Below are 18,040 nucleotides of genomic sequence, written 5' to 3' on the forward strand. Positions count from 1 at the left end.
GTGTGAAGAACAGGCATCACTGGAGGACGCCATGTGGTGGCAGAGCACGTTCCCCGTAAGCCCTGTCTTAAAGGCCCCTCTTGCAAACAGAGCCGTCCTGCTGTGAACTGTTACTTCTTCCTCTCAGGCCAGTGAATGGATCCCAGCGAACATCTGCAGTGTGTATACATCGAGTACAGGTTCTCCCTCTATTCATATGGCTTCTTTCTTTCCTCTTCTTGGTGCTGGGGGGCGGGGCGGAGACATGGTTTCTCTCTGTAGCCCTGGCTGTCCTGGAACTCACGGAGAGTCACCTACCTCTGTCTCCTGACTGCTGGGATCAAAGTTGTTAGCTACCACAGAATGGCTTATTCTTTTTTAAAATATATTTTGATAAATTCTTTAGTAATAAAAATTATAGTAAAATGCTAAATAAATTTTAATGTGGTCAAAGCATGGAATTATTTTGCAGGAACACTAAATGAAAAATTCAATCTCACTGCCAATTCTCAAAAATATTCTAAGAAAATCAATTAGTGAGAAAAGAATGAAACAAGGCAGAAATTAAAAAGGCAAATTTAAAAGTTTCAGACTAAAGCTAGTCACAGTGGCTCATTCCCATAAACCCAGGGATGGGAAGCTGAGGCAGGAGGATAGCCATCTGATGACAGACTGGACTAACAGTGGCACCCTGTCTTAAAAAAAAAAAAAATCAGAAACAAAGCTGGGCATGGTGAACCAATCAGATGTACTTGGAATGTTGTGAATTCAAGGTCAGCATATGCTATACAGAGAGTTCTAGGCTAGCCTGAGCTACAGAGTGAGTCCTTATGTCAAAGAAGGAAAAAAAAGAAAGCCAAAAGCCAAGCTTTGGGTGGACAGTCAGTAGAGAGGAGTGCCTGGATTGAGTTCCAAGATGGAAGGTAAGGAAGCTAGGTGTGCTGATGCATATAACTTTCAAATCCCAGGGCTCACTGCCCAGGCAGCCTACCCTAGTCCCCAAGTACCACAGCAATGAAAGATGATGTTGAAAAAATGAATTCACCTAAGGCTGTTTTCCAGCACCACCCTCCCCTCCCAAAGTCCAGCTCTACCTATAAAGAACATACAGTTCCCTCTGTTCAAGCATAGTGCTGAACTTCTACCTAATAACGTTCTCGTTTGTTTAATTAAGAAGTTATGGTTCTGGGTTAAGTACGTTTCTTCGTAAGCACAAGGACCTGGATTTGGATCCACAGCACAGTAAAAAAGTCCGGCATGGTGGCACCCGCTCTAGCTCCAGTGTGAGGGGACAAGTGAGGCTCAGGCGCCTGCGGGCCAGCCAGTCTAGCCCTGCGAGCTTCCGCGTCAGCAGCAGGCCTTGTCTCAAGATAAGGCAGACAGCAAAACAGGACAGCACATTAGGTCAACCTCTGCCTCCATGTGAGGAGGCATGGGTTCGAGCCCACACCCACACCCACGCCCACACGGTATATATACCTTGCTACTGACTATTTAATATTCCTATTCTTCTGTGTGTAGAAAGAAAGAGGGAAAAGGGAAAGAGGCTAAAAAAACAAAACAAAACAGAATTCAGTATAAAAACAAAGCACGCAATCATAGCCATCCTAATACTTTAGTGTAGAAATGCTCAAACAACAAAACAAACCAAACCCGAAACACTTACCCTTTTATCTATTGGCGTTAATTTAGTAAGGCCTTCGGTTTTTCTTTTATCTGAGTTGTGACTGGGAGTATCACAATCATATTCAACTTCTGGCTTAGATAAGTCTCGGCAGAAAGTACAAATCCATTCTCCACTGTTGGGATAACGTGTCTTTCAGTTGAGTATATCAGGCCTCTCTCCATCACCCTTCCCACCACCTGCCGGCCATCCACGACACGTTTCTTTGGCATGGGTTTATTCTCTGCTTATTTATCACTTACTACTAGATACAAAGCAGTACGGAGAAGAAATAGCAGAAATTTGATGCAAAGGTCTAAGAAGTTAGTAGTACTAAATTCTGACTAAACATCACACTTGATCCTCCCTCTTGTCCTCTCCATGCTTGGCTACAGGTGTGTGCCACTAAGGCCAGCTAGGGCCTGTTATTATTTATCTCAACAGATAAGCTTTCTGAGAAGCACAAAGACTAAGAGAGCAGGGAACAGAAAACTGTAGATCAGTGTTAGGGACTAGGAAGTATGCATTTGTGCCAAATGGAATTTAATCTTTGTAAGTTTGTTATTAACAACTGTCAAAAATGTTACAATTGTTAATTAATTAATTAATTAGTTTGTTTTTTCGAGACAGGGTTTCTCTGTATTGTTTTGGAGGCTGTCCTGGAACTCTGTAGACCAGGCTGGCCTTGAACTCACAGAGATCTGCCTGCCTCTGCCTCCTGAGTGCTAGATTGAAGGCGTGCACCACCACTGTCGGCTTAACTGTTAATTTACAAAGCCCTCCCTTCCACCTTACCCCCCCACCTCCACTTTCCTGTTCCCACCCATTTCCCTGTGAAATGCGGTTCCTTTTTATTTCCTCGCAGCAGTGGGAGAGCACCCTGGCCATGTGTATGCTAGCCAAGACGCTCTAGCACGCCACACTCCTAACCCCCCTCCCACCCCCCCCACACTTTAGAGAGAAGTACGTCTTACCTCGGGAAATGTGTCAATGTGGGCACGTGACAGGTAAGATGGAACACTTTAGGACACTTCTCACAGCAGAGCAGCTCCCCTCCATTCTGACAAACTGCACACCAGTCTTCATTGGGATCCTCCTCCTTCCTTGCCTCTCCAACATGCACTGGGGACTTCTGAGAGGCATCCAGCCACTCAGGCTTCCCATTTGAGGGACTTTCCTGATGAAGTCCGGGCTGATCTCCTGTGCTATCAGGAGCATCAGATCTTAACGCAGCTTCCTCAGAAGAAGAACTCTGATTAGTGTTTAAGAGGAGGGAAGTAAGTATGCTTCTTGGATAGTTAGTCTGCAACCAAAAAGAGAACATTATGTATGTATGTATGTATGTATGTATGTATGTATGTATGTATGTATGCATGCATGCATGTTTTCAAAGTGAATGTTTAATCTCCCAATGGCTACAATCATTAAAGACTAAGTGGGCAGTGTGGAAGTCAGTCACATGAACTGTAAAGATGGTTTACTGTAGCCACTAATCCAAATTACACTTCAGACACCGTGCTGGCTAGTTTTATGTCAATTTGGTACAAGCTGCAGTCATCTGAGTGGAGGGTGCCTCAACTCAGAAAACGACTACGTAAGACTGAGCTGTAGGCAAGCCTGTGCTGCACTTTCTTAATTAGTAATTAGCGGGGCAATGCCAGCCCTGGGTTGGGCTCCATTAGAAAGCAGGCTCAACAAGGCAGGAAACAGCACCCTCCGAGGCCTCTGCACCAGCTCCGGCGCCAGCTCCTGACCCACTTTGAACTCCTGTCTTGAGGTCCTTTGATGAGAAGTGGAAGGGTCAACTAAATAACCCTTTCCTCCCCAAGGTGCTTTGGTCACGGTGTCTCATCACAGCAATAGAAACCCTAACAAGGACAAAGATTGTATCTAAATTTTGTGTTTGACCCTGCGATGGTGAAAATTCCCAATTAAACAGAAGGTTTTATCTCCTTCAAATTTTGTTTCTGAAATTTGAAAGTAACAAATATGGATATAATTAAGAATAGACATTCTTTGGAGGTTAATTATTTCCAAGTTTAATCTGTTCCAGAACAGCAAGTTGGCTTAATGTTATGAGACAACCTATCACAGTAGGAGAGAATTTATTCCAGCAAGTTGTTCTGACTTTCATATGCCCCCCTCACACACACACACAATAAAGATCAAGTTTTAGTTTAGTGTATGGAGAGTGCCTCAGTGGAGAACCCTCTTCAGTTCCCACTGTGCACATGGCGGCTCACAATCATCTGTAACCCAGCTCCACATCCTGAATGGACCCAAACAGACATCAGACACACATTTGGTAGACATACATGCAGGCAAGACATTCATACAAACAAATAAGTCTATTTAAAAAATTAGTGTGTTCTACTGTCTTCATCTTTCCTTTCTTCCTTCTTCCTCTTCTGTCTCTAAAGAAGGTTGAAACTCTGCCTCAGTCTTTGAGTGCTGGGATTGTAAGCTCACACAACTGGGCCCAGTTCATCTCCATTAGTACAGTAAGTTCCTCCCCATTTGCTTAGTTCTCTTGGTATCCACCACTCTGCCAGTCCCCGCGGGGCTGTAAGATGCCTCTGACCATGCATAAGTACTCTTCCCCCTCCACAATGGCCTGCGGGGCTTCTGCTCTCCCACTACAGTCTACTTTATGGGTGTTCCATCAGGACTACCCTTTCCTTGCCTCTTAAATGGGAACAGCACTACAAGCACTGATGTAATTACATTTTGAGCTCTAGAATCTTCATCTGATTCTTGTTTTACTATAACAACAGGAAACTCATAGTTTTCAGGTGGTCCACTGTTTTCTTGCTTTATTCGGATTGGCTCCAACATGACTACTGGGACTTTGTGTGTAGAATCAGCTCCTGCTGGTTTGCTGGAAGAGCCAGAGCTGTGAGAGAAAGGAGGAAAGGGACATAAAATTAAGACAACCTAAAAAATAGGAAATTGAAGAACATTCTGGAATAACTTAACTTCACAGTAATAACCATATTTTGTATCAGCAGTGAATGATGTTAAAATTGTGGGGTCGGCACAAATTTCCTTGATGACAGAAAGGCCCTACAGGTTAACCTTTCAAACAGATTTATCAAGTATCTGAAAAAAGTAAAACCTTACGAATATTCTAAGGTTCTGTAACTGCTTAACTAGATATGGGGTCTTAGAAGTAACATCTTTTTGGCCTTTCTCAGTTCCCTGTCTAGTCACACTCTAGGGACAACAACTCTAGGCTTTTCTGCAGTTTGTGTTAAGATACTAGGATAGCATTGGTTGGTGGTGGTTCCTTAAGGATAGTAGCTGGACAGAACTCTTGCACCATTAGCTGTTCTTTTTCTTTTTAATATTTATGAATTTACTTATTTGTCATATATACAGTGTTCTGTCTGGATGTATGCCTCAGGCCAGAAGAGAGCTCTAGATCTCATTACAGATGGTTGTGAGCCACCATGTGGTTGCTGGGAATTGAACTCACGACCTCTGGAAGAGCTGCTAGAGTTCTTAATCACTGAGTCATCTCTCCAGCCCAGTCACCTGTTCTTATGTAACTACAGGCAAACTTTCTCCTAGAGAATGCTATTTTCAAATGATAAACAAAAAATGGAGTTTATATCTAGAAGTAACTTTTAAACATAATGAGGGCGAACTAAATAACAAAGGAGCTTAACTGCCAAAAAATTCCTGACCATGTGATAGCCTGTCTGAAAACAAGACAACAGAACCTATAAGGAAAATAATGCTTGTTTTTTTCTAAATTTGCCTACAATTTACTATGTTATACACACTCTATTGTATTAACATATTAATTAAAAATTAACAGTAAAAAAGTTACACCAAGTGTCAAAACATTGACAACTCCAAGGAATTTATGCACAGTTGGCTCTTAATGTCCATGGCCTTCACATATATGGATGGAAAATACCTTGTGGGAGGGAATATACCTATAACTGAACGTGTACACACCATTTCTTTTCTTTTTTGGGGGTGTCATTATAATGCAATATAACAAGTTTTACAAAACAGTCACATTGTATTAGGCACCATCAGTAATCTAGAGATGATTTTAAGTACACACCAAAGTATGTGCAGGTTTCATATAAATACTGTACCACCTTATATAAAAGACCTGAGCATCTGCAGATTTTGGTATACTCAGATGGGTCCTGGAACCAATTCTCTGTGAATACTGAAGCAAGACCATGCTAGTAAATATGGTTAAAACAAATTACCTTCCTCGGCTCCCAACGCTGGAGGCACTAGGTGAACGTATCGGGGGATGGACACTAGTCATAGTAACGGGTCCTGAGGAGAAGAAATAGACATATATAGATGAATTAACAATTATGCATTCACGTTTTTTGAATGTGTCCACTTAAATTATAATACCGAAACCAACAACATCCGATAGAATTCTATGAAACAATAAGAGTATCTGTAGTGTTTTGCTATACCATGGTGCTATTGATTTTTGGGCAGTGAGAAGGTCTGTGCATCACTGGATATATCTCCATACTCCCAACCTTAAGTACTAGTACACAACATTTCCATCAAGTCTCTCTTGCAGTACAGTAGCTCGAGGGTTCCAGTGCCAGTGAGAACTACAGAAGAGAAAGGGGCTGATATATCCAGTGATGTATAAGGAATTCAAGGGACAGCAGGATAGCTTGGAGGGTTAGGGTACTTTTCAGCAAGCCTGACAACCCGAGCGCAATCCCTGGAACCAAATGAGAGCACTTAATTGGAAAAGTCAAACTTAGATTCAGATGTGAAGCAATAAAAAAAGAAAATACAGAGGTTCTGAAGTGCTGTAATAAAAGAAGAGTTTACGCTCAGGCTGCTGAGATGGTTCAAGAGGTAATATTGTTTGCTGCCAAGCCTGATGACCTAAGCTAGATCCCCAGGACCCACACACACATGGTGCAAGGAGAGGATGGATTCCCATAAGGAGTCTTCTGACCTCCATGTGCACGTTGTGTCACTTATACATACGTGTACACACACAGGTAAGTTAAATCCATACTCGGGAGTCAGTATAGACTGTATGGGAATCTGTCTAGTGTCTGGCAGTCTATAAATGATAATTAGTCTTAAGATTATTGTCATAATGCCTACAGAAATATTTTGCCAAGCTACACTATTATCAGTACACATGAAAGTACCTGATGACATTTTCATCAATGGAATTGTTACTATTCGAATCTTGACTAATTCAGCAGTAAGAAACCAAATCCTGTCTAGGTGGTTCTTATGGTGACTGGAGAGAGGAAACATTTTTGTTTAGTCTGTTTTGTTGGACATCATTACTGTGTAGGGATTACCTATTTATGTATCTTTTAGCAACACCAAGAATATTCTATAATTTGTTCATATGCACTTGCCCTTTATTTTATTGTAAATTCATGTTTAGAATAAAAATCTCCACTTAAATTTTGTAACCAGCATATTTTTTGTAACATTGTAGAAAAAATTAAGTTCACTCCTTCCATTATTCCATGTAGATGCTGTTGTATGGCTAACTTCCTCAGAACTGAAACAGACTCTCCTCCAGGGAAAAGGGAGGTTCCCAAGACTCAGGAAGATGAGGAAAAACATAAAGCTAATGAAACTTTTCGACAAGGAAGCTCAAGAAGCTAAGGTTCAGAGAGTCAGAACATTACATAGGCACGTGCTAGGACAGAGAAGACCCTTAGTAGGGGACTGCGAACTGCAGACGGCTCCTGGGACCCGGCTCTGCTGAGCTGTCCACCATGTCGGGCAGGATATAGCAAGCTCACTGGTTCGTCAGGCTAGATTTGAATGCAATTCTTTCCTTGGCTTATAACCAGCACATTATTTGGATGTATCTGTTCATGTCTCCTCTGGAAGTCACACGAGAGATGCCTGCTATATCAAGCTCCAGGAGTAACATCTGGAGTGTTTCTTAGAGGAAACAGGTTGTTGTTATTATTATTACTATTATTATTATTATTATTTTGAGACAGGGTTTGTTTGTATAGCCTTGGGTGTCCGGGAACTCGCTCTGGCCTTGAACTCAGAGATCCACCTGCTTCTGCCTCCCAAATACTGGCATTAAAGGTGTGCGCCATCAGTGCCAGCAGCGTCTGGCTTATAAGATATTATTTTTTTAAACACTTACTTTTATGTGAATCGAGTATTCTGTCCGCATGTACATTAGGGTAGCACATGCATGCAGTACTTGGGGAGGCCGGCACTGAAGCAATGCAACTGTGCGCCAACACGTGGGTGCCGGAACCCTGCTCTGCTGCAGGAGCAGGGGCGCTCTTCGCCACTGAGCCATTACTAAATACAACAAGTACAAAAGGCCACTCTCTTCTTTATTTTACTTAATAAAATTTGACTCTAGACAAATTACATTCTAGAAGAGACCACATCCCAGGCAACTAAATGAGGGTGTGCTAAAAATTTGCTCAGTGGTTGCTATAAAGCCAAAAACACTTGCTGCAATTGAAAAAAAAAACTGTAAAAGTTTAACTTTTGTTTCCTTCTTTGTGAGGAGTAGTAGCTTTTTTTTTTAAAAAGATTTTATTTATTTATTATGAATACAACATCCTGCCTCCATGTATGTCTGCACGCCAGGAGAGGCCACCAGATCTCATTACGGATGGTTGTGAGCCACCATGTGGTTGCTGGGAATTGAACTCAAGTCCTCTGGAAGAGCAGTCAGTGCTCTTAACCTCCGAGCCATCTCTCCAGCCCCGGAGTACTAGCTTTATGTGGTATAAAAACTCAGGATGGTGATATGGGCTCCGTGGGTTAAAGCTCTAGTTACCAAGCCTGATAGTCTGGGCTTGAAGCCCCACCTGGTGGAAGGAGAAAATCTATTCCAGGTTGTTCTCTGACTTCCACAGGTGCACTAAGGCATACAGGTAGAAGTATGCACACAAATATAATAAATACATAAAGAAAACCTCAATATATAGTTGCCAAAAGGCGGCTTTACCTGCAAGGCCAGGAGATGGCACTGATGAATTTGGTGACTGTACTGTTCTGTTTGACGGAGGTCTTGGCTGGCCATGATCTACACTTGTATCTTTCCTTGCAATATTGTCCAACATAATAGTACTCGAACAATCAATCTTCCAAGAGAATAAATTATTTTAGAACAAATTAAGTTTGCAAACTAAAAAAAAAAACACTTTAAATTTACAAGAAATCTTCAATCCTAAATTCTATCTTTGTTTGAGACAGGGTTTCTCTGTGTAGCACTGGCTGTCCTGTAGACCAGGCTGGCCTTGAACTCACATAACCCCTGCTCCCCGAATACTGGAACAAAGGCGTGTACCACCATCCCTGGCCTTTTCTTTTTTCCATTTGGTTCTAAATACTATCAAGCAAGGCACAAACTGTGAAGTTCTGTCAGATGATTCCCTCATCAACAAATTAAAATAAAAGTTTATTCTTTATTATATTCTACCCATAGCAGATATACTGAGGACACATGCATTACATCATGCACTTGTACACGTACAAAAGCACAGAAGCATGCACACACACACACACACACACACACATGCACGCACGCACGCATATACTGATTTAGTTTCATGTTTCAAACGTACATACTTTGTCAGGCCTAAATATACCAAGTTTCCTAAGAACATATACAATTCCCTCATGCATTTCTACCCTTTCTCAATTTGGGATTCTACAAGAGACCTGTGAGTGTCCTATGGCCAGGGTACAGACTGTATATAATGAAATACCACAGAAGAAAAGGAAGGAAGAAAGTTTTCATTTTCATTCTCTTTTATGGTTGTAAGGGTTGGGAGACAGGATGCACACAAGGCCATCTGTATCTTAATATTCTTAGGTACTACTTTAGTAACTAATTTTCAGATGGTGCATAAAGGAGTGGATTTCTTAATGTTGAAATAATTTATATTGTGGAATAATCCTAAAAGCAAGATAAAACTTAAAATTTAGGCTAAGGTTTCCAAGGTCTGATGTATGCATGAAAAAGTACACTCTACTCATTTAGAATATGTGCATTATAAACACTGACTCTTGTGAGATTAATAATGCAATTATTAGGAAATAATAATTGATCTCAACTTGGATTAAAAAAACAAAGAAAATTTAAAAGTTTTCATAATATAGATAATTCCTCCCAACTAAAGAGTGCAAAATATTTCACAAGTGGAAACATTTCATGTTTTGTAGATACATTATGACACTGAGATTACCTAAGCTTGCAGGGTTAAAAAAAAAAAAAAAAAAGGAAAACGAGGCTGAAGAGATAGCTCAGCAGTTAAAAGCATTGGGTACTTTTCCAGAGGACTGAGGTTCTATATTCCCAGCACCTGCAAGGCAGCTCACAACTGTCTGTAACTCTGTTCCAAGGGATCTGACATCCTTTTTTGGCTTCCAAAGGCATCAAGCACTCATGGTGCAGACATAGATGTAAGCAAAATACCCGTTTTTTCACTCTGCTCTTGTTCTCCACACTCTGGCTGGAAACATTCCAGTCTAGTCTTTCATCTCACTTCCCTCCTTTCCCAGCCCTGAATCGACGATGCATCATCTACAAACATCTGAACATCAGAGTCCAGAAAAACATTCTTTTATATGTCTAAGTGCTCATAATTTGCAATTTTACTCACATTTCATTTCTAAAGAATAAAAACTAAGCTTTCAGAAAGAGCTGGCAAGCCAATAATCCCACACCTTAAACTAAATCCAGATGACTGGTAATCTTGAGATGAAGTTATTAGAGCAGATTTTACATGAGCTTACATCTGGAAGAGACGGAAGATTGTAAGGCCCTCCCACTGGTGCGCTCAGATCGATCATGGGTGAACTGTAAGCCTTTCCATCGTACCCAGCTGCGCTTGTGATCGTGGGACTGGACGGGGTGGAGGACGAGCTGCTGGCAGCTGTGTGCGGAGCCTGCCCACTGCTGATCTGCCACTGGAGTGAGATGAGAAAAAGAAACAATCAAACAATCAATGTATCTGGTCACTCAGGTGTCTAAGATGGAAGGCACAGTCTGCTACTTCAGCTCAAATGTTATTTCAACGCAAACAAGGGAGAGAAGATGCATATTATGTGTGCACACACACGTGTCAATCAGCTCAAAAAATAAATAAGCTTTTTTTTCTGGTAAAGAATAGTAAGCATATACCAGAAAACTACCCTACCTCCTTGTAAAATATATATACACATATACATGAAATGGACAAGAGATATACGCAAACAAATCAACTTCAGAGTAAAACGCTGGAGAATTAGAAACATATATTTTCTTTTGTCTCTACATAAAATGCCTAAAAATAATCAGTCACAAATTAGAGCCGTCAGGTTTTTATAGTCCTCTTTCTTATTTCTCACATATGAATGGGTAACTAAACCTTACTGAGGAAAACCTTCTCATTCAAATTGAAAGCTATGACAAACACAAAGATAACATTAGGTGTGCTGTGAATGATACAAAATTGAATCATACTCTTTGGTTGCTTCAAAATCAACACAAAATATGGTACAGATGATGGTTAGATAAAACGAATAATGCCAGTATATACTAAGGCAAGGGGACAAAATGTTCCTCATAAAATTATTTCAATTATTTAGTGTATTTGAAAAACAACATGAAAAACATCAGAATAGGCAGGCTGAATGGTATCCCAAGGTTATTCAGCAGAAAAACTACCCAAACACATTATCACTTATATATGGATAGCATTGTAGAGTGATGTCCTGAAACATGTCTTGAAAAATCTTATACACGACTATAAAAAACTATGAACAGAAATATATGAAGTTGGGTGTAAGTGTCATCAGCATCTATATACTCAGTAATTTTATCTCATCCCTATATACCTTTTCTTCCTCCCCTTAAAGAATGAACCACAGTTGGTGAGTGCCTTCCTACAGTTTTTCCCTATGCACAAGATAAAACACATACAGAAAGAGATAGTATCTTACAAAAATTCATGATAGCTTCTTACTAGCAAAAAATGTATCATTACATGAGCATGTTATAATTTGGTAAATTAATTTCTGCGGCCATTGGTTCAGTATATAAAAGTGCTTGCTCCCGAGCCTGAAAACCTGACCCCTGGAATCTACATGGTGGAAGGACAGAACAGACTCCTAGTCTACCTCTGACTGCCCTGCCCTACATCTCTGACAGTCATACAAAAAATAAACATTTTTAAAGTACATACCATTTGTAAATCGGATTCTACAAAGTTTAAGAAAATATAATCATATTTCTCACAATATTTCTCCTGGTTTATTTGCTCATTTATTCATTTATGCTTAGATTTTTATCCAGACAACATTCAAGAAAAAAATTAAAGAGTATCTGCTGCAGCATGAATACAATAGCATTCCCAACACTATCCTGCTATGTGAACCCTGTTCCCATAGAACTCCGTTTATCACCCCTGGTAGAAATGCATCCACCTGCTCAAGAAATGCCAAGGACAAGGTGTTTCCTATGCCCTTACAGATGCAGTGTAGCAAACAGCCCCAATTTGGCCTTGAGGCTTTCTGTCTCATGAGCACAGCTGGCGATGGTGGTGAGAAATACCCCGTATGCGTCTCGGTCCCTGCTCTGAAGTCTGTGTGCTGAACCATTCACATAGAAGTCTCACAGAGTGCCAGCAGAGCCGCTCTTGTGCAGAGCAGCACATGAGTCCCTGGTTCTGTCACTCCTGAGTGCAACCTCAGGTCTGTGGTCCTTGGTCACTGGCAAGAGGCAATAGTCTACCCACTAAAATCTAATAAATGGGGAAGAAGAGAAGGTGAATGCTTGAAAAACGCTAGGTATTTTTTATATACTTTAGAACAACTGTCAGCATAACTCTGCAAGGAACTCCTATTTTTATAGCTGGAGTGATATCTGAAAATAATGAACGTGTCACGGTCATAAACCAGGAAAACAAGTAGAATCTGATGCCAAGCAACAACTTAAACCTTCACTTATAATGACAAAACACAACAGGTATGAAAATTTAAATATTAGTAAAAACTGGGGTGTTCCATCAGACCTTGATCACATAAACAAACAGGGAGTAGGCAAGGACTCCTTGATTATAAAGCACTGATAAGTGTTTTCATACTTCTGTCCCCACAGATCTGATTCTAAGTACGCTCTGTAATTTCTATTCATTTAAAAAGGCAAGCAAGCAACCTTCTTCACTTATTGTTCATTTGCAAGTAGTATGCTCTGAAGCACAGAATAACACTCCCCAGAAAGGTAATACACACCTGTTTTATGGCCTGTTGAGCCAAAAACGCCATCTGCAGGGGGTTGGGTTTTATCGTCTGTCGTGGTACATTCTGGTTTGGTGGGTATCGCAGCTGTTGAGGGTAAGGAGGAAGAACTGGTCCATTGGGTTTAGGGCTGTGATTCTGAAAGTTTATTAGACGTGGTGGTGGATGCTAGAAAAAAGAAATGAAAGCACTGCAGTAACAATACCTCCTAAAGAGGCCCAGATCCTTCCTGTATAAACTTCCACAGGACAGCAGCTCTGCCACAGAAGACTCACTAAGGCCCCACGAAGCAATGGGGAGGACGGCAGTCACCCACTCTTAAACGGGGGAGGGGCAAAGGGAAGGGAAGGAACTTTCCTGGTGTGTGTGTGTGTGTGTGTGTGTGTGTGTGTGTGTGTGTGTGTAAGCACACCTGCTTCGTCTCCTCTACCTACTGCTCAAGGCCAGCAGTCCTAGCAAACCGCAAGCTCTCATGCCAGCGTCTTTTTGAGCACAACTGTCTTTACAGTGGGGCACTTATTGTTTTGTTTAGATCCCTAAGTGTGTACGATCAGAGCTTCTCAGAGAAGGCAGACAGCAGACAGCTTACAGTGGAGCACTGCTCTCCCTCCCCCACTTTTTCCTACCTCGGCAATTTTTTCCCCCTTTCTCTCTCAGTTCAGAATATATTACAGAACCAGTGGAAAACAGACTTATGTACTGTCTCTAGACCGGCTGAAATTCCACAGGTGAAGAGCAAAATAGGATTAGTGGAAAACTGCATAGAGAACAAGTCAGAAGCAACGGTTTTTGATTTTCCTATGAAACTTATGACATGAGGGTTTTATTACTATGAAAAACCAAGCAGAAAATAGTGAGGACTTACAGTAGAGATTTTCTAAATTTTAAGGAAAAACACCCAAATGGTTTTGGTAACTGCTCAACATAATAATTCAACCAAAAAAAAAAAAAAGGCACTTGATGCCAGGGGACTGGGACTAAATGCTAATCCTGCTTATCATTAAGACCCTTATAGCCGGGCGGTGGTGGCGCATGCCTTTAATCCCAGCACTCGGGAGGCAGAGGCAGGCGGATCTCTGTGAGTTCGAGGCCGGGCTGGACCGACAGCCTCCAAAACAATACAGAGAAACCCTGTCTCGTAAAACGAAAAAAAAAAAAAAAAAAAAAAAGACCCTTATAGATGAGCAAGGCATAGGGTGGTATTCTACCCATTCCCGAACTGCTATAATTGGGTTAATTTATGAGAATATTTTAACAAATCCAAAAGACTATTAAAAATCAGGTATGATTTTTTTGGGGGGTGGGTGGGTTCAGAGACAGGGTTTCTCTGTGTATCTCTGGCTGTCTTGGAACTTCTTTTATAGACCAGGTTGACCTTGAACTCAACAGAGATCTGCCTGCCTCTGCCTCCCAAGTGCTGGAATTTAAGGTGTGTGCCACCAACTGGCTCAGATACGATCTTAAACAGCAAAAGTAGTATTTTGTTCAAATAATTCATTCAAGAATTACAAGATGAAAAGAAAACAGATGAGGAAAATAACTGAGCATGGTGAAATTGCAGGCATGGGCACAGTGAGAACAATGGCTATAAATCATGTATAGTGATAATATGTCAGTGCTCTCAAATGAACAGACATGTCCATAGGGTGTGACAGCATGGACTGTATAGCACTAAACCAACAGTCTATCAAGTCTGCTCTGCTTATTTTGCTATATAATGAGCTATTCTACATTTGCTGTCATCCAGAACTTTAAGAATGCAAGTGACATGGTTAATCTTTAGAAGAACTATCATGTGACTGACTTTTTATAAGCATAATGCTTTCAATCTACCTGTCCACATGGGCAAGTATAGAATATGATTTGCATACTCCACATAGAAGCATAAGGACCCACCACCTGTTTTAGACAGGCAGTGCAAAAAATTACATGTTCATGCAGTTACATGTACTTAAAAGCTGGTAGAAAATGAAGAAACTAAAAATATAGGAAGACAGTAAACTAAAAGTCAGGAAAAAGTTAGAAATGGGTATTTGGCAGAAAAGATTTAGGAGTTAAGAAAAATAATAGAAGACTAAAAATAATACATAAGGAAAGATGTAAGAAGTACTTCTACGCTAGAAAATTAAGTTGTATAGTAGAGACTTTTTATAAATTATACCACTAAATGCTACAGACTGAAAATCAAAAGCCAACTTGTGAGAAAAGTAGGCTGAAGGCTTGGATGCTATTTGCTTGTCATGGCTCATCTATAAAAGCAATTTCCTTTACATGGTTAGTGACTGCTTTGGTTACTTGTTAATAAAAAGGCAATTAAGATGACGGATTGGCTCCTTCCCAGGTTAGAGACGAGTGGCAGAACATGTGCTTCAGCATGTGCAGGGAGTGGCCTGGGTTCTGCCCCGCACCACATAAGCAAACAACGACAAAAGCACGTATGTCTGGGACTCTCAAGTCAGGGTAAGCATCTTTGAAAGCTATTTCAATGTTCTGCTATTCAAAAGGCTATGCCATTTGTATACCTTTTCCATAAAGAACCACTTTCTATATATTACTAGGAAAATAAAGTTTTCCCCCTAATTAGTTTCCTTTTTTATCAGTTATTCATATCTGTGTTATCCCCGTTTCCTTTGTGCTTCTGTTGCCAAGGCATTTTGAGCTATGCTTCCTTCTTAAGTGAAATGAGAATTCTTAGCATAGTTCTGTCCAGTGTGCTTGACTTTCATGAAGCTGCAGTTCATTTGCATCATTTACCAAAATCATTATAGACTCCCTGTACAAACAGAGAGAATATAAGATTAAATAAAAATTGTATATTCAATGAAAGATGGGTGAACTCTTCACCAGGCCTTTATTCATCCAGGTATGTCCATATCTAACCTAACAGGATTGGTTAAAGCATTTCATAAGAGTACACAGAACAGAAACCAGACTGGAGGGCTTGGAGAGGCGACTCTGAATTAGGCACTTGCTGAGCAAATGTGTGTGCGGTAGTTCAGATCATCAGAGCCCACAGAAAAAAAGCAGGGTGGGCATGATGCTGACCTGTAATCTCAGCACCCAGAAGGGAGAGACAGATGATCTCTATGGCAAGGCGGTTAGCTAGACAGCTAAATTAGTGAGTTCCCTGAGACCATGCCTCAGTAAGTGGTAAAACAATAAAGGAAGCTACTGATGTCAACCTCTGGAATCCACATATGACATGTGCATAGCTACCTGTATATGTGTGCATGAGGATGAGCACAGACATACTTGTTCATCATCCAATGCATACACATGCCAAAAAGAAAAGGACTGAAAAATGACAGAATATTATACATCGTGTAAGAATAGGAATAGTATATGGATTTGCTCAGGAAAATTTTAAAAGGCTGAAGATAGGATTCTAATGAGCTGCCTGACTTTCTCCATTGTATATTGCCCTAGTTTCTAAAACGAGTATGGGTTTCTAAATACTATTTCCAAAGATATTCATGCACCCATATAGGAATTAGAGGTACACAATTGTTTTTCATCCATCACACGCGTAAGTTATTTGGGAACACAACATCCCTTGTCAGAAATGGATGACAATGTGTGGAGATTGAAAATAGATATAGCAAGCAAATAAATCATTAAATCAGTTTGGGGCAGAGCTAAAAACTAGACGCTAGATCAAGGATCCTTTAATGCAGTCAATGTTTAATGTCTAAATGAAGACAGTGTATTGGGTGTTGGTTACTGTCGGGTGCTGAACACAGTTACACTACAGTCACTTAAGTTAGGACAGGCCTGCGTCCACATTTACCTGATGAGAGCTGGAAGGCTGCTGGGCGGGCCCTTGCATTCTAGGGTTTGGTAAACCCGCAGGTGCTGGCCTCCGCTGCACCTGTTGCCTCTGAGCCATTACCTGTTGCTGCATATGCTGGAGTCGTAACTGAGCTAGGCTGATCTGAGTTGGGAACTTGGATAACTGGTTGGAAGGTAAACCACCTGGTGGCTGTGAACTCTGTTCCACGACAGGATTCTGCTTAGGTATTTGTGGCTGGCTCTCTTTATCCTCGATTACTAAAGAACCTAATTAAAGAGAAAGAAAACAAGATAAAAATTTTTTGATAACTGATGAAATACCACACTTTATTTTATATGGCTACTGAGTTGGACTTCAACTGACAAACAATTTTGGACAAAGGACCCCTCTAAACTATTAAAAAGAGGATCCCAATGAGGTTTTATGTATATTCTATACCAACTGACCATGTAAAATTTTTTATGAAAAAATAATACTAATTCATTGAGAAATAAAGAACACCCATCTCCCTAGCCCACATCTTCTGTTTCTAAAGCTGTTTCTTTTGGTAAGGTCAATCAGATGTCTGAGTCCAGGTGCTGGATATATTCTGCTAAGCAAATGGCTAGGGTATATGTCTCAAACTGCCCTGCAGGGGTCTCTATCACCTAGGCTCTTAGGATTCTTTTTGTTTTTCCTTACGGATGACATTTGTCTAAGCCTGTTTCTACTCTTTCCATTGTGCAATGAGATGAACGTTCTATCTCCTTCACCAGCCGGGTTTTTTTTTTTCATTCTCACATATAATCTAGTCTTGGGGGTGAGAGAATAACTGTGTTGGATGATTCTAAAACAAATCCAGAACCCAAGTTGCCATCAAAGGAAATACTGGTTGTTAAAAAAAGTGACTGAGGAGCTTTGGAGCTTTTGTTCACTATCGTGTGCTTGTGATGAAACTCAAGAGCAAAAAGAACATTTATTCACAAGACAGCTCAGTGGTAACTTTTGACTGCACTGTTTGCAAAGATTACTTGCTTCCTAATGTTACCAAGATGCTATTTTCTGACGCAATGAGCTCAGTACTCAAAACTGAGTACTTCTCTGTATGTTACCATTAACTACTTACACACTCCCTCCATCCAGCCCCTTTCTGTGTATTCACAATTATAACCTGACCAGGCAAAGCTCTAAACCCCAAAACAAGGGAGGGTAAGGGAGGAAAAGAAAACTCCTCTGTAAACAACATAAAGCAATTGAGCCACCAGAGGCTTGGATAATGGTTTTAAACTTACACTGCTGTCCAACCTTCTGACATGGTGACACAGTGTTGTCACTTAAAAGCTTGGGTTTGCAAAGTCAGAAATGAATTACGGGAAAACAAGAGTGGGAGA

The 18,040-nt window shown here is 40.7% G+C and overlaps 1 protein-coding gene across 2 annotated transcripts in view; it reads right to left on the reverse strand.

Moving 5' to 3' along the window:
- Positions 1-18,040, reverse strand: part of Trim24 (tripartite motif containing 24) — a 100,440-nt gene that overhangs the window by 8,179 nt on the left and 74,221 nt on the right. The window contains exons 9-16 of one of the 2 annotated variants that reach the window (XM_021234294.2): positions 16,770-16,936; positions 12,875-13,048; positions 10,397-10,570; positions 8,604-8,739; positions 5,872-5,944; positions 4,367-4,535; positions 2,617-2,945; positions 1,646-1,778 (exon numbers count right to left, since the gene is read on the reverse strand). In XM_021234294.2, coding sequence (XP_021089953.1) covers positions 1,646-1,778; positions 2,617-2,945; positions 4,367-4,535; positions 5,872-5,944; positions 8,604-8,739; positions 10,397-10,570; positions 12,875-13,048; positions 16,770-16,936 — 1,355 coding nt within the window. Of the gene's footprint in view, positions 1-1,645; positions 1,779-2,616; positions 2,946-4,366; positions 4,536-5,871; positions 5,945-8,603; positions 8,740-10,396; positions 10,571-12,874; positions 13,049-16,667; positions 16,937-18,040 lie in introns of both variants that reach the window. The other variant, XM_021234293.2, reaches the window with a different exon arrangement.

Source organism: Mesocricetus auratus, unplaced genomic scaffold (assembly GCF_017639785.1).
Source record: "Mesocricetus auratus isolate SY011 unplaced genomic scaffold, BCM_Maur_2.0 Super-Scaffold_100019, whole genome shotgun sequence".
NCBI lineage: Eukaryota > Metazoa > Chordata > Mammalia > Rodentia > Cricetidae > Mesocricetus > Mesocricetus auratus.